Source organism: Pipistrellus hanaki (genome assembly GCF_964339955.1).
Source record: "Pipistrellus hanaki genome assembly, chromosome: 1".
In the NCBI taxonomy this organism is placed as follows: domain Eukaryota; kingdom Metazoa; phylum Chordata; class Mammalia; order Chiroptera; family Vespertilionidae; genus Pipistrellus; species Pipistrellus hanaki.
Genome location: NC_140503.1, coordinates 79,615,084 through 79,627,594, shown reverse-complemented (window position 1 = coordinate 79,627,594; position 12,511 = coordinate 79,615,084). Strand labels below are relative to the sequence as shown.

General features: G+C 37.9%; 1 protein-coding gene across 7 annotated transcripts in view; it reads left to right on the top strand.

Moving 5' to 3' along the window:
- HEATR5A (HEAT repeat containing 5A) overlaps positions 1-10,099 on the top strand; it is a 107,149-nt gene extending 97,050 nt beyond the window's left edge. For 6 of the 7 annotated variants that reach the window (XM_084874390.1, XM_084874387.1, XM_084874389.1 and 3 more), the window contains 3 exons: positions 5,463-5,617; positions 8,094-8,307; positions 8,631-10,099. In XM_084874390.1, coding sequence (XP_084730516.1) covers positions 5,463-5,617; positions 8,094-8,307; positions 8,631-8,938 — 677 coding nt within the window. In that variant the 3' untranslated portion in view covers positions 8,939-10,099. The remainder of the gene's footprint in view (positions 1-5,462; positions 5,618-8,093; positions 8,308-8,630) is intronic. The other variant, XM_084874388.1, reaches the window with a different exon arrangement.
- The last annotated feature ends 2,412 nt before the right edge of the window (positions 10,100-12,511 follow it).

Below are 12,511 nucleotides of genomic sequence, written 5' to 3'. Positions count from 1 at the left end.
ACCTGTAATACAAGTAAATGAGTGGCAGCCTGCATAAGTTGACATGAGAAAACTTCGAGTATAGTATTATGTTAATTTCAAAATATAGTATGATCCATGACCAACTGACAGAACTTCTTACATGCATAGTATACTGAAAAGTTCATAAGCTATGAATTATAAATACAAATAAGACCAATCAGCCCAGCCAGTGTGACTCAGTGGTTGAGCGTTGACCTTTGAACCAGGAGGTCACAGTTCAATTCCCAGTTAGGGCACATGCCCAGATTGTGGGCTCAGTCCCCAATAAGGGATGTGCAGGAGGCAATGGATCACTGATCCTTTCTCATTGATGTTTCTATCTCTTTTTCCCTCTTTCTTCCCCTTTGTGAAGTCAATAAAACTATATAAAAGAAAAAGACCAATCTAGTTCATATAGTCAGCACTTAATAGCTAGCTAACTAGCCAAGTTACCCAACTTCTCTGAGCCTTAAATATCTCATTAACAAAATAAGAATATTAAGTTGCAGGAAATGTTAAGGCCGTAACATAATATATGAAAAGCATCTCGCTTATTACCTGGCATATATTAATAAATGATAGCTAGTATTATGTTCACTGTCCATTAAAATGTGTTTGCTCTTATTATGTTCACTTGTTTGCTCTTGTTATTATGTTCATTTTCAACATATGTATAGTGATTATAGAAAGTCTTTAGACAAATTACAAATTATTTCCACTTTTCTTATTCTAGTGAGTATAAGTGTCACAGTTCACTATATTCTATTTCATATGGTAAAAAGGTTTCAGTTGAATTCAGCATTTATTGACCACCTACTTTGCACCTAGAGTTAGGAATCTAGTACCCATAAATTGCTGTAGGGTATGATGAATAACATAAGTTCTCCTTGAAGATGACAGTAATGTCTTAACAGTCACTGGATTTCTAGTACACTGAAAAGAAAGAGACTAACTGGCAAAAAATTAGAGTAACCAGCTCTGAGTAAATCAGGCAGTGTCACAGATAGTGTTCTTTGGAAGCTCATTCTAGGATGGAGTTTGGGGAAAAGGAGTTTTATTAAGGAACCAAATATGTGAAAGGAATAAGGAAAAGCAATTTGGGGCAATAGAAGTCACACTACAGTGCAGGCCCTCAAAAGCTCAGGGAACCTGAGAGCTCTAGTGATTGCCGTTAGAGTGTCCCACCTAGGGCAGAAAGGGCCTGGCCTTGATCCCCGGATGTGGATTGCCCAGGAAGGAAGTGATTGCAGTCAGGGCAACTCTGCAGCTAAGGCCAACCCTGAAGGAGCAGCTGGGCAGCACCTTTCCCCGCGAAGGGGTACACCTCTATCTGCCACAGGAGGCTTCTCAGAAGAATCCATTTATTAAAGTATTAGAGAGGTTCTCCACTTGGACATTATAGGTAGGAATTCAAGGCACAAAATTTTGATCAAACATCCGGAGACCTAATGTAAGTAAGTACATTTGTGGATAGCAAATAAAGAAATGAGGGAATTGGGTTTGGGGGGAAGGAGTAAGAAGGTGGTGAATGATGATTAGTAGAAAAAGATACGCATTGGATGGTATTTAGGGCCAAAGGATGGAAGATTTGGCATGATCTCGGTGAATTGCTTTTAATATGCATGTGGAATTACTGAAGAGTTTTAAGGAGAGTAAAGTGATCTGCATTTCTAAAGAATCACTCTGGCAGCAGTATAGAAAAGAGAGCAGGTTTTTGGAAATGAGATAGTAGCAATAAGGATAAAGAGGAATAGAATACTGAAAACTAAAATATTAAGCATCTGCTATCAGAATTTACTGGTAGTTTGGTGTAGGAGTTGAAGGGTAGAGTGAGTAGAGCACTCAGTACCATGAACAGAAATACCATGGCGAGCATTTTCAGGGGAATATACTGAAGTTAAGTGTGAATTGCCCGTAGGATAATCAAGTGGAACAGAATACACAGAGGTCTGGAGTTCAAGAAAGTAGTCTGGCCTAGAGGTGATTTTAGGCTACCTGTATTAGGCAGTTGTGCGTGCAACCTTTTGGATGGTTGAAATCACCCAACTTGAATTTACAGAGCAAGATGGGAAGAGATTCAGAAGAGAATGAGGTCACAAGCAAAAAGAAAACAAAAGTGGTCAGCAGTGTAAAATAGTGCTGAGGTACAAAAAAAGAGGTAAGGAAGGGGAGGTTCAAAGTATAGGCTCCTCTTGACAGAAAGAAGAAGATAGAGATGAGGTTGAAATTGGAAGTTTTAGGAGGGAAACATGCCCCTTTCTAGGCAGGAAATAACATTAACTGAATTTTAAAGGCTTAACCTCTACCCATGAGAGCAAAGGAAAAAAGAAAAGGACCGAAATACTGTGTCTGAATTTTTATGTTGAGAGTGATGTGTTTTGCTGTGTATCAGGGAATGAGGTTAGGAACTTGAGGATTTGGGCTGGCTACTGAGAAATTAAAGAAGCAGCTGATCATGACAGGAAAACCATTAGCTACATAACAAATTATTGGCTTAAACATTATCTGATAGTTATGGGTCAGGAATCCAGAGCAGCATAGCTGGGTATTTCTGGCTCAGGGTCTCTCATAAGGTTGTGTTAAGATGTTGGCAGGACTGCAACTAGAGCATCCACTTCCAAAATGATTCATTGACTCAGTCAAGGCTGTTGGCAAGAGGCTTCACTTTCCCTCTGGCTGTTAGCAAGAGGCCACACTTCCTTACCACATGGGCCTCTCCTTAGGCTAATGCTAAGGGAACCTTGCATTTATCCTAAATAAAAGAGAAGGGGCTGTAATTAGAAAATGAAGAAAAAAGAATAGTAATATAGTCATGCACTGCATAACCACATTTCCATCATTGGCAGACCACATATACAGTGGTGGTCCCATCTTATCTAATAAAGAGGGAATATGCTAATTGACTGTCATACCCTCACAAAGATGGCAGTATCAACAGCCAAGAAGGAGGGAATACACTCATTGACTGCCACACCCTCAAATAGGGTGGCACCCACAGCCACAAGATGGCAGCGCCCAGTCCCCTCAGCCCTACAGCTCCTGGTCCCCACAGCCAGGCCCACCCCCAGATGGGTTCAGCCACTCTGCATGCCTGCCTCCGGAGTCCCCTAGTCCCCTCAGGTGCCTAGGGCCAGCCTGAGTTGCAGACAAGCCTCGGGTGGTGGCTGCCCAGCCACCCAGGGCTGCCCAAGGCTCAGGTAATCAGGGCCAGCCAAGGCTGGGCTGCTGGCAGGGCAGCAGCAGAGGTGTGATGGGGCATCACTTTCCCCTGGTTGTCGGGTCGCCTCCCACCCCTGAGGGCTCCTGGACTGTGAGAGGGGGCAAGCAGGACTGAGGGACCCCCCCAACCAGTGCATGAATTTTCATGCACTGGGCCTCTAGTAAGATTATAATTGATTATAAGCAAAAACTTTTTTGTGACATTATAAGAAAAGGTTGGACTAGTCTATGATGTTGAATTGACTGAGTTCTAGGTGGTTTAATTAAATAAACGAGAGGAGACTGTCTCAGGATTCTATCACCAGAGGCTGGAACCAGAAGTTGGCCAGGGATCAGGAGGAGTGGGCCGGGGCAAGGGGCAGCCTCTACACACACCCCTGCCTGCCCCTGCACTCACAGACTCACTTCCCTTCTTTCCATTTATCTTTGTCTCTCTTTGCTCCCATTCCTGTTCCTCTTACAAACTCACTTCCTTTTCCTCCGTTTCCTCATTATCTTTCCTCCCAGCCCCATTCCTCTCCCTTTTATTGTGTCTCCTGTCAAGTGTTATCTCTCTGGGTCTCTTTGATCTCTGCTCTTCCTGTCTCCCCTTCTCTTCCTTCCCTCTCTTCTTCCCTCCCTCCTCCTGACATCTCTCCCTCTGAAGGTGTCTCCCTCAAGAATCCTCCCCCTGACACACACATACACACACACTATCTTTTATACAGAGTTTGTCTGTACTTTTTCTAAGTTTATATACATAAATATTTACCGTTGTGCTACAGTTGTTTACAGTATTCAGCACCATAGCATGTTGTACAGGTTTGTAGCCTAGAACAGTGGCCGGCAAACTCATTAGTCAACAGAGCCAAATATCAACAGTACAACGATTGAAATTTCTTTTGACAGCCAAATTTTTTAAACTTAAACTTCTTCTAACGCCACTTCTACAAAGTAGACTCGCCCAGGCCTGGTATTTTGTGGAAGAGCCACACTCAAAGGGCCAAAGAGCCGCATGTGTCTCGCGAGCTGTAGTTTGCCAACCACGGGCCTAGGAGCAATAGGCTATTCCATCTAACCCAGGTGTGTAGAAGGCTCTACCACCTAGGTTTGGGTAAATGGACTCTGTGACGTTTTCAAAAGTAGCAATCCAGGGGGAAGGTGGAGAGGGGGGTGTAGCAATCCATTCTTATGCAAGTTAATGAGTTGAATTTGGCTCTCCTTTTCAAATAATACTGATTTGTCACAGCGGGTTCATTAAAATTATTTAATGAGATTTTGACTTTGAAAAATGAATTACATCTAATAGAAAATTCCTTTAAATGATTGGTGGTGAAGGGGACCAAAAGTTCTGCCTTTTAGGGTATTGATTTTCAAGTTGGTTATTAATAAACAAATTACCTATAAATGGCTCATTCTCACTTTTGAAATCTGAGATCCCATCTCCTCATTTTCTCCTTTGTCCAAAATGTCATTCATTCATATATATATATATATATATATACCGAGTTTTGCCTCTGTATTTGGAATTTTCATGCTTAACGTGAATTCCCCATGCATATGCATTAAACTTTTATTTTCTCCTGTTAATCTGTCTCTGTTAATTTGGTTATTAGCCCAGCTAGAAGAAATTAGAAGGTAGAAGGACAATTAATACTTTTTAGCCTCCCACAGTGGAATTTTTAAGTTTTTTCTCTACTATTAAGAAATGGTATATGTAGCAAAGTGCTAACGGATTTTCACTTGACACATGTATTATCAATATATGAATACTTTAAACTTAACAAAGAAAAGACAATTGTCCAAGCATTTCTGTATTACTCCACAATGAAGATAATAATAAAACGAATAACACACATTTAGTATTATATACAATATACTATTCTAATGCATTATATAGATTAACTCATTTAACCTTATAAATGTAAGTCCTTTGCTTATTCCCATTTTACAGATAAGAAAGCTGAAGACAGGGTTAGATATCCCAGGTCATACAACTAATAAATGTATATTCCTAGTAAGAATATGTATTTACTGATGTCTTTCCCTGTGAAGATTATCATTGCTTTGGTGATTCTTGGTTCTAGAGTACTTATAATGCACATTTTAAAGCCTGAAACATTTGCCAGCAGTTTTAAAGTCAGTGTTTACTGTCTATAGCTGGAACAAAAGAAATTGTTACTACCAAACTAGAGATAGCTTCCCATGGACAGTAGATAACAGCAATATTAGGATCTGTTTCTCATACATCATTTTCTCTTTAGTAGATGGATCACACCAAGAACTTGATGAAGTCAGTCTGCTTACTGCTATCACAGTATTTATTTTGTCTACCAGTCCAGAAGTAACTATCATCCCATGCCTTCAAAAGCGCTGTATTGAGAAGTTTAAAGTTACACTTGAGATTAAAGATGCTATGGTAAGTGTCTTTAGCAGAGAGATGTTTGTGTTTAGGCTTTTGCAAAACTTTTCTTTGATTTTTGTTGACTCTAACAAGTATCAGACTAAAATTTTTATTTTTAGGTTTGGGGTGATATATTCTTGGGGTGAAAATACCAAATAAATATAATCTTATTATTTGGCCCTGGGGATAGAGCATAATTGGAAAATGATAAAGGAGATTTAAAAAAAAAAAAAATCAACAAAAAACTGCCTGGCCGATGTAGCTCAGTGTTTGAGCATTGACCCACAAACCAAGCGATCACCAGCTCGATGCCGGGTGTGGGCCTGGGTTGTGGGCTTGATCCCCAATAAGGAGCATGCAAGAGGCAGCCACTCAGTGATATTTCTCTCTCATTGATATTTCTATCTCTCTGCCTTTTTCCCTTCCTCTCTCTCTAAAAGCATGTTTTTAAAAAACTAAATTTGAAATAGGGGCATCTTAAAATTGACATATTTCTAATGTTTTTTTCAAGGGGCATTTAGTAAAATATATTGTAAATTATTATAGTGGATTTTCTTTTTGTAGAAAAAAAGAAAGGCTTCAGCATATGTCTTTATTTATTTATTATTGATTTTAGAGAGAAGAAGAGAGAAACATCGATTTGTTGTTCCACATATTTATGCATTCAGTTGTTGCTTCTTGTGTGCCTTGACCAGAGATCAAATCTTCAACCTGGCACATCAGGACAATGCTCTAACCAACTGAGCTACTTAGCCAGGGCTCCAGTACATACATGCCTTTAGTATGTGATCATGAAATAAGGGGACCCACTCAAAAAACAGCACTCACAAGTCGATCCCATTGCTCTATGGTCCCTTCATTTGCTGAATTAATTCTCTAGTCCTTTATGTGCTAAAAATGAGTTTGTAGCACATGATCACAGCTATTTTTTTTTAACATATTTTTATTTTATTTTTTAAATATATTTTTATTGATTTCAGAGAGGAAAGAAGGTAGAGAGACGGGGGGAGAGAGAGAAACATCAATGATGAGAGAGAATCATTAATCGGCTGCTTCTGGCACGCCTCCTACTGAGGATGAAGCCTGCAACCCGGCATGTGCCCTTGACCAGAAGCGAACCCAGAACCTTTGCATCCACAGGCTGACATTCTATTCACTGAGCCAGTGGTCAGCAAACTCATTAGTCAACAGAGCCAAATATCAACAGTGCAACGATTGAAATTTCTTATGAGAGCCAAATTTTTAAACTTGAACTTCTTCTAACGCCACTTCTTCAAAATAGACTCGCCCAGGCCATGGTATTTTGTGGAAGAGCCACACTCAAGGGGCCCAAGAGCCACATGTGGCTCGCGAGCCGCAGTTTGCCGACCACTGCACTGAGCCAAACCAGCTAGGACACAATTATTTCGACTCCTAAAGTATAGAAACCAGATTTTCTCTCAGAAAAATTTAATCATCCAAAGACCATCACAATTTATTGAATAAAGATATTATATGCAGTAAGTCCTCATTTAACATCGTTGATAGGTTCTGTGACTTTAGGAAAAATGGTGTATAAAGATATCAGTTTTGCCCTAGCTGGTTTGGCTCAGTGGATAGGGTGTAGGCCTGCAGACTGAAAGGTCCCAGGTTCAATTCCAGCCTAAGGCACATGCCCAGGTTGCGGGCTTGATCCCAGTGGGGGGCGTACAGGAGGCAGCCAATCAATGATTCTCTCATCATTTATGTTTCTATCTCTCTCTCCCCCTCTCCTTTCTTCTCTGAAATCAATAAAAATATATTTAAAAAAAAAAAAAAAAGAAAAAAGAAACTCATTTTACCATAGGTTAATAGTACACAAGAGTTAAGTTCCTAAGGTATTTCATCAATGTTACAACAAATGACATTATTTGAGCACCTGCTGTAATTGTTGTACAGTCATCTCCTTTTCTTCTGTTCTTTTTGTTGCCTACAGCCTTGAAGGAGCTTTAGCCAGCACTCTCAAAATGATGATTCTGATATGTGATGACCCATAATATGATCCAAACATGGTTCCTTAAGACCATGACATTTGAATTTTAAATATATGTGATCTTTTTAAGACATTTTCTGAAATCTCCAAAATACTTTTCAAGTCTGTATATGTGTTTTAGTTTAATTTTACTGAGATTATAGAAGGGCATATTGGGGGTGGAAAGGAATAGAAGTACAGAAAAGAAGAAAATTAACCATTACAATGTATTGAATAAAGGATACAACAGGGAAGGCAAGTTTTCATATCCTAGTGTACGCATTCACATGCCTGTTCCCAGTCCAAAGTGTCGCAGCCACTGTTAGCATGCAAGTTTGAATACCTGTTACTATTTGGACATCAAAATAAAAGATAAATTAGAAATAAATTTAAATACCTTTTTAGGAATTTTTAAATTAACTTTTTAAAATTTACTTTAAAATATACTTTTAATGTAAACTTATTTACAGTTCATACTATTTTTTTCTCTTACTTGATTAGGTACAAATCAAGACCTACCAGCTCCTACTTTCCATTTTTCAGTATCCAAATCCAGCTGTTTCCTACCCTTACATTTACTCTTTAGTCTCCTCTATCATGGAAAAACTACAGGAAATAGACCAAAAATATCCTGAAGACGCCACTGAGCTTCAGATCTTTCAAGAAGGTATAAAGGTCTTGGAAGCACTGGTAACCATTGCTGAAGAGCAACACCGTAAGTGTCAGCATGAAGTTCATATTAGGTCAGAATCTGTCCAAAATCAGAAATTTAATGTGAAAGTGTAAAACATTCACATATTGGTTAAATGAATAAATTTAAAAATGTAAGAGTCACTTAATATTATATTTTCATATTTATTGAAAAGCAATGTTATTTTAATCCCAAGTATTGTAGTATTCATTTGGGAGAAGAGATAGGAAAAATTGTTTTCCCCATAAGTGGAAAAGAATGTGTCCAGATCAAGTGTGTTTACAACTCTGTGTAATACACATTTATATTCCTGAATGTAGGGCTTACTTCATTTATTTACTTTCCAGGCTCTCAGCTGGTGGCTTGTCTTCTACCCATCCTCATTTCCTTCCTTTTGGATGAGAATGCTCTGGGATCAGCAACTTCCATAATGAGAAATTTACATGACTTTGCTTTGCAAAAACTCATGCAAATTGGGCCTCAATATTCATCAGTGTTTAAAAGTGTAATGGCTTCCTCTCCAGCCCTGAAAGCCCGCCTTGAGGCTGCTATAAGAGGCAATCAAGAAAGTGTCAAAGTCGGGACAGCAACATCTAAACATACTAACCACCCTGGGAAGAATTCAAGCATCCAATTGAAGACCAGTTTCCTCTGATGTTACTTGTTTTTATTAATAAGCACCTTAATATAGTACTTGATTATTTTATTTACTTCTCTTTGGGGACAAAAGTGACATTTTAGACACTTGGAGGTCTGGTTGATGGTTTTAATTTAACTGACTTTTCAAAGTCACAAAACAACATTTTTTGTGGGGTTTTGTTTTTCATTAAATAAAGCTGCACAGCTCTATCAGAATTCTTGCCAGGAATTTCAATAAAGTGCTAAAGAACTGACCTTACTAAACAGTCCACTGCTTTAAGAATGAAATGGGTTTCTTCTGACAGCCCGTACAGACTGAATATTATGACAGGTTGGATTCTATCATAAATTATCTGCATTTATGTTATATCCCAATTTTAAATTAAAATCCTGCCTTATTAGCAATTATATTAAACTTTCTTGGATTCCTCAAACAACAAATTATTGGAAAATAACTTAGGAAGGTTGATTTGGAATTATTCAATATATAATAGTACAAATTAATTACACCCCTATAGTGTGACTTAAGATTTGATGTCTAAATATCATGGGTTTTCAGTCATCTTTTGGTTTTATTTGTATTGGGTTCAGAAAATAGAAATTTTACTCATTTTAAATAAAAGAGGGCATTGCACTTCAATGTTTCAAGTGGATTTTCTGTTACCTCTATTCCTAACAACTTTGTTCATTTGCATTTGTGGCAAACATTCATACCAATGAGTTTAATATAGACTCATATCTATATTTAGATCAACTATGGGTTTATATAAATGTCAAATTTAATACAGTAAATTTAGATCATCAGTGAATACAAGTATGGTTTTTTAACATGAAACATATTTTAATATAGAAAAAAAATCTAATGATAAAGTCATCTTGGTTGAAAAATATTTTTTAACTGTTGGTGATCAGTAACTCTCCTTCCACTTCAGTGTTACCCTGTGAATCAAGCAGTATGTCTTAAGAAAGCATTTCCTTGTTAAATATTGAAAACTGAAGTGATGGGGCATATTCAGAATTGAGAAAACACTTTGAATCAAGCAAAAGCAGTGTAATGTACTCTATTTTATTATGTTTGTATATAAATACTCTTTTAAATTGTTTAGAGTGAAAACATTTGACAAACTGTAACACTATCAATTTTTCTAATTTACATAAATAAAGCTAATTTTCTTTATTCTTGTATTTGAAATTATTTATAAGATGGCTGGTTAATCTCCCAGATTTCAGAAAATCCATTTTACAGGGCAAATAGTATCACTTCTCTGTAACTTGGCCTTTTTTCTCAGAGGAGCCCTTTCTTTGGAGCATTCTTTGCAGTGGTTTGGGTACTCTGTTTTCTTAATTGTCTTGAGGAATTTGAGAGTGTACTTCCTACTGTTTCTTTCACCTGGATGCCCTTCCCTCCTTTGTTCTATCTGGCCGGTTTCCACACCTTTTGGGCCTGGTTTAAATATCACCATATCTCCTCACCTTGGTAATTCTCCTTTAATATGTATGATATATATATATATATATATATATATATATATATATATATATATATATATATATGTTATACACACACACACCAATATATATATATTGTGTGTGTATATGTATGTGTGTGTGTGTGTGTGTGTGTGTGTATATATATTTATTAAATGTATAAAAAATATACTTTTTTTTTTTTTTTTTTTTCCCCCAGAGAGGAAGGGAGGGGAGAGAATCATTGATGGGCTGCCTCCTGCATGCTCCCACTGGGGATCGAGCCCGCAATCCCAGCATATGCCCAGACCAGGCTCTCCTTTAATTTTTTTTCCTTCCTCATATAATGACCAAATTTAACTGCACAGCACTGAGCCAAAGGGGTATTGGGTCGATGATGGCAGCACCCAGAAATTGGAGTTTCGTATATGCAGTCACTGGTGGGAAGTTCTTGTCCTCATTGAGGCTGGGAGCTGAGCTGGTGAGCTCCTAATGCAGATGGAATTCAGATGTGCAATCGGGTGTTTTTAGGACAGTCTGAATTCCTTATGTGGTCTGATTCTTGGTGTCCAGCAAGTTTTCCTGTGTCAGGAAACTTACAAATGGCCTTAAGGACTGTATTGCCCTATAGTCCTTAATGCATCTTTTAATTGTATCCTTTAGTTTGTTCAGTTAAAAACAAGACAAGAGGCTCCAACAGAGCTGCTCATGCTAATTCCTATGTCACCATACTGGAACTTAATCACAGTTTGGCCTCTCCCAGAAATGGAATCTTCAATCAGTCAATCATAAGTCATCTAATCAGCAGCATGAGGTCATCAGCCTGCCAGACCCCTTCCACCCGCTAAAAGAAAGTGACCTTCCCACAACAAATATGCTTAATACAACTTTCTTGTTCCCACTTCCTTTTGCCTATGAAAGTCTTTCATTTTGTGTAGCTCCTCAGAGCTCCTATCTGCCAGATACTACGCTGCCTGATTTCATTCATTGTTAAATAAAGGCAGTAAGATTTTTAAAATATATTCAGTTGAATTTGTGTGTTTTTTAAAATCAGTTTTCAAACATTAAGATTTCTAGCCCAGCCAGCATGGCTCAGTAGTGAACGTCCACCTATAAACCAAGAGGTCAAGGTTCAATTCCCAATCAGGGCTCATGCCCAGGTTGCGGGCTCAATCCCCATTGTGGGATGTTCAGGAGGTAGCCGATCAATAATAGTCTCTCATCATTGATGTTTCTTTCTCTCCCTCTCTCTCTGAAGTCAATAAAAATATATTCTAAAATATTAAGATTTATACTCACCATTTAGTGATATGGTGTCTTGAATTGTTTGGATTAAAGTTGCCATATGAATGTCAATAGTTACAAAAAAATATGTCCAATGCCATAGAATGAGGAACTTTGAGCTAGGGTCTATTCTGTAGCCTTTTTTAAAATGCATCAATACAACATATTTAATAAACATTGTATTAGTAAATACGTCCTTACTGATAAGAAAATTAAGGCTTGATAGCTGAGATTTGGACCTAGGGTTCATACTAAAGACAGAAAAAGTGCTGAGGCAGTTCAGACTCTATGAAGATATAGCTTTTCTTTCACTGCTCACCTTCAATTTAAAGGGAACACTTAAACAGATCCCGATAAATGTTGTAAAGTCATATAAGCCTAGTGCTGTGGGAGACAGAGAAGAAAACTGAAGCTTTAGAAATAGGCTTTATGGAAAGAAATGAACTTTATGATATAGGCGGTCAGAACAGTATTTACTTGAAGGGATAAATGCGTACTAAGTGCGTAACCCAAAAGTCTTCATATCATTGATTCTGAAAGTTCCCTATATTCCATATCCTAAAGAATTCCCTGGTGTGGTTTGTGTTTATTTTTTAATTATGTTAGTTTGTATTATGAGAGAAGAAATTCAGCCCTCAAGCTAGTAAACTATGAAAATATTAATACAGAACTGACAATATGTGAAGTAAATTATTTTGTTATTACTCCCCCAAGGATATTTTTCCATTGATTTTTAGAGAGAGTGAAAAGGAAGGGGAGAAACAGTGAGAGAAACATCAATGAGAGAAATGCATTGATGGGTTGCCTCCTGTACATGCCCGGACCAGAGTCAGGGTTC